This window comes from Cibotium barometz, chromosome 48 (genome assembly GCF_041138505.1).
Source record: "Cibotium barometz isolate CiBa-2024 chromosome 48, ASM4113850v1, whole genome shotgun sequence".
Taxonomy (NCBI): domain Eukaryota; kingdom Viridiplantae; phylum Streptophyta; class Polypodiopsida; order Cyatheales; family Cibotiaceae; genus Cibotium; species Cibotium barometz.
Genome location: NC_141093.1, coordinates 10868140 through 10871803, shown reverse-complemented (window position 1 = coordinate 10871803; position 3664 = coordinate 10868140). Strand labels below are relative to the sequence as shown.

Here is a 3664-nt window from a genome sequence, read left to right as displayed (position 1 = left end):
CAAGCAATAGAATATATATAATCTCCATACGATGATGAGTAAGCAATGGACTCGAAAGTAACAAGTCGTGAGGACTTACTCTGTGCTTCAAACAGTTCACTTAATTTTGTAACCTTGAAATGCTATGAAAATAAAACTTCACAATGTTTCAAGACCATTGAATCTTGCCTACTATACATTAGTTTGATTTTCACATAGCCAACTGATTGATTGCAAATGCTTTCAAAAGAAGAAGAAATTAAAGGAGCTACAACCAACATTATGATATATCCAATCAGCAGTCCAACAAACCAATCAAAATCATGTGATAATTGAACTTCATAAGGGTCTTACCTAACTTTTTATGAGCCTACTTGGCCAAAAATATTAGTGGAAGTAAAAGAACTTAAAACAAATAACTACAATGTTGAGCTCAAAATAAACATGCCCACAGTCAAATACATTAAAATGTTTGATCACTGCAGAATCTATATGCATTAATCCTATTACAATGCTAAGAATAGAAGACTCGACCAACAAAGAAACTGTACAGAGGCGAACAGCATCTATAAACACCAACAAGGAAACTGTATGGAGAAGAAGAGCAGATGCAACCATTATGCCCGAACCTGAGTCATTTTCACTTGATTAATTTTTTACTACAGCAGTTGCACATTCCCACAAAGCTGAACAAAGCCCTGACATATGAATGTAGAAAATCAAAGAATTTGAGCAAGGCAACTATACCAAACTCATGAATGTGTCCGCTGTACACCTTTAGAAAGGCACACTCATGACATGGGAGGTACACATACTGCATGAACTAGCTGCACTTGAACATCATGATGAGCTTAGCCGACGGTTGTAACTTCTACTTTCACATGTACACTAGAAATATATTGGCTTGCATTGAGTCATGGCAAACTCAGTGGGACAATAAGGGCACTTGAAAGATCGGCTTTTAGAAAGCTTCTGAAGTGATTGCTTGCAAAGTACATGACCACATGGCATGAGCATGGGCGGGTTCTCAGCAGTGCTTTGTTCTTTAGAGACTGGACAGGCAAATATCGAGTGAAACTGGTACTCCTTGTCCAACTCAACCTCTACTGGTAGTTGCTTCAAAGCCAGCCATTCCTGCTTCTTGTTACTTAACACAGACACCATCTTCAACAGTGTGGGAAGGGCCTGAGCACCTGCTGAAATGGTAACTTGCAGTGCACTTTGATAGGAATGGCCAATCAGATTGCAGCATTCTCGCGTGAATTCAAGCCCAATGAGATCCCAATTGGTAGGATGTGACAAGTCAGGGTATGGCGAATGCTCCAATCGGCCCGCCCATAGAAGGCTACCCATCAACCGCTGTATCTTGACCATGTGCGAGGTTGCAAAGGGGAAGAAGTTGGCCTTGGCATACTGGAGTGCCTGTGAACGCAAACCCTGTTGCAAAAGCTGGACAAATTGGAGTTGGTGCAGGTTAAACTCCAAAGAAGAGACCTTCTGCAGAAGCTCCTCATGGTGGGCCTTTGCCCAGACAAGCGCAGGCTCCAAGTTTCTCGACTTCACTTGTTCAAGTATTTGGTACATTTCATAGAAAGGGGCCTTCAATCCCATGTCTGCCTCTTGTGCTTCCTTCATGAAGCAGTCCCCCAGATCAAATTGGCCTAGCCTGTAAAAGTGCAGCGCAATTATCTTGTTGACAACATGCATATCAAAATCAACTTCCCTGTTGGCTTTTGCAATGTCTGTTTGGAAGAATTTATCCAATGCCTTGCCATACTTACTCAAAGCCACGTTCAAGTCCTTCTGTAACACTCCCACCTGGTTCAGTGGCCCAATCTCACTCAAGGTGGCTTGCAACTCTCCAAAAAATTCTCTTATCTGGACACTCTCGCTCTCTCCGAGGGTAGAGAGCTTCTTCACCACGAGCTCAATCTCTTGAGCTACCCTGCTGATGACTTCTTCGGCTTTAGTTTCAGAAAGCTTCTGTTTCTTGAAGGCCCGGTCACATGCATCCCGTATAGGATTGAGGTCCATCTTCAGCTGATTACACTTGCACTAAGACAACCATAAGCACAACACTGCGTATGCTAGAAGACCGCCATGAGCAAACCGCCTTACCTGGCATGGATTGAATGGCAAAGAAAGTTACAAACCCTAACTAGAAATCAAAAGCACATAAAAAAAGATAGATAGTATGAAAGCAACATGATTCCTTGACTAACCATGTGCACAGAATTTTTTAGGAAAAACAGAAAACCAGACAAGCAATAGAAACCCTAAACAACGTTTAGACTGGCCGCTACCCTCACTACAATAAACCCCAATTTCCGGGATTAAAGAATAACAGAAAAGAAATCTAGTTTTGAGCTAATTCTGACATACAACTAACCCTACTATCAAAGATAACAGGCACAACGCTAGGGCAAAAATGACGCCACGAACATGGCAAAAGCGAACTGAACAGAGAGGATCCCTAAAGCCCTACGATTATCGATGAAGAGACTCACCTTATTCAGCACCACACTGCTCTGCAGTCCACAGCCATTGACACAGACAGGAAGAAATTGAAATAAGATGTGCAGAAGGTGTAGTTAAAGAAACCCTAGTCCGCTTCAATCGCCTTCACCATGCCCATAGCCATCTTGTTCACCACTTTGCTGTGCCAGACAGAATCCAGACTTTGCCGACGACAGTTGTAGATCCAAAACTTTTTCCCCTTGAAGCAACCCGTCCTTGTATAAACGAACCCTTTTTGCTCTATTTAGGCATAACAACAAGGCATCCTATGTAAAAACGAAAAATTAATATATACATTAAACGCATAATATTATTCATTGAAGATCACATAATTAAAAATCCACAAATTTTATTAATACTAATAACTTGGAGGAGAAGCTTCAAAATCAATTTGCATAGAGACAAAATTATCACTTCATGTGCACACACACAGCGTGCATGCGTGTGTATGTGCATGTATGGATCAAAGACGATATACACATATTGGATGCCTCTTCCAAGAAACCATTTCAATAAGAATGCACCAATACCAACAAGCAATCTAATGCGAAAATATTCAAGTGTAATGAAAAATGTACAAGGTTAAAGGTAGCAAAAGATTATCCAAGGTTAGCATCTAACCTTATAAGACATTTTGCAAGGGCTAGTAGCTTCACGGTGTAGTAGCCTTGCATATGAGGAAGAAGGCCAAAAAGATCTTTTTCACTAGTATTGGGATCGCACAAAAGAAAGGGAGGTCAACCTTGTTGTGGAATATAGCCAAGAATCAATCTAAATGAATGCCTTAGTCGTCCTAACCCTACCCAAAACTAATCAGCCCATTCCCAAACCCATTCTCACTACTAACCCTCATCCGATTAAATGAACTCTATTCTCACTACTAACCCATTCTCACTACTAACCCTCATCCGATTAAAAGATTGCCTTATTGTTCACCTAAATGAACTCTATAAATCTTGCAAAGAGAAAAATGAAAGAAATGCAAGGGTTGCTTGAGGACGTAGCCCCCCCTTAGCCATATGAGATTTTATTGTTTCCCTCGATGTCATCACTCCATCAAAGCCCCTGCTCACAATAAGAGAGTGCAACAAGGAAATAGAGCTATAGAGAGCTCCACTCAACCTTGCAAGAATGGAGGAGAAGAAGACGACGAGAAGCGGAGAAGAGA

The 3664-nt window shown here is 41.2% G+C and overlaps 1 protein-coding gene across 2 annotated transcripts; it reads right to left on the bottom strand.

Annotated features, from left to right (window-relative positions):
* Positions 1 to 599: 599 nt before the first annotated feature.
* LOC147610808 (protein RMD5 homolog) lies at positions 600 to 2730 on the bottom strand. Of its 2 annotated transcripts, none has more exons than XM_086785400.1 (2): positions 2483 to 2730; positions 600 to 2092 (listed from the first exon to the last, which is right to left on the bottom strand). In XM_086785400.1, the coding sequence occupies exon 2, from the start codon at positions 2011 to 2013 to the stop codon at positions 868 to 870; it is 1146 nt and encodes a 381-aa protein (XP_086641526.1). In that variant the 5' UTR covers positions 2014 to 2092; positions 2483 to 2730; the 3' UTR covers positions 600 to 867. The 2 variants fall into 2 exon arrangements, with proteins under 2 accessions (XP_086641526.1, XP_086641525.1); XM_086785399.1 differs by having other exon boundaries at positions 600 to 2097; positions 2487 to 2730.
* Between the last annotated feature and the right edge of the window lie 934 nt (positions 2731 to 3664).

Excerpts from the sequence above, each read along its gene's own strand:
- LOC147610808 (XM_086785400.1), bottom strand. The coding sequence starts at position 2,013 with ATGGACCTCAATCCTATACGGGATGCATGTGACCGGGCCTTCAAGAAA.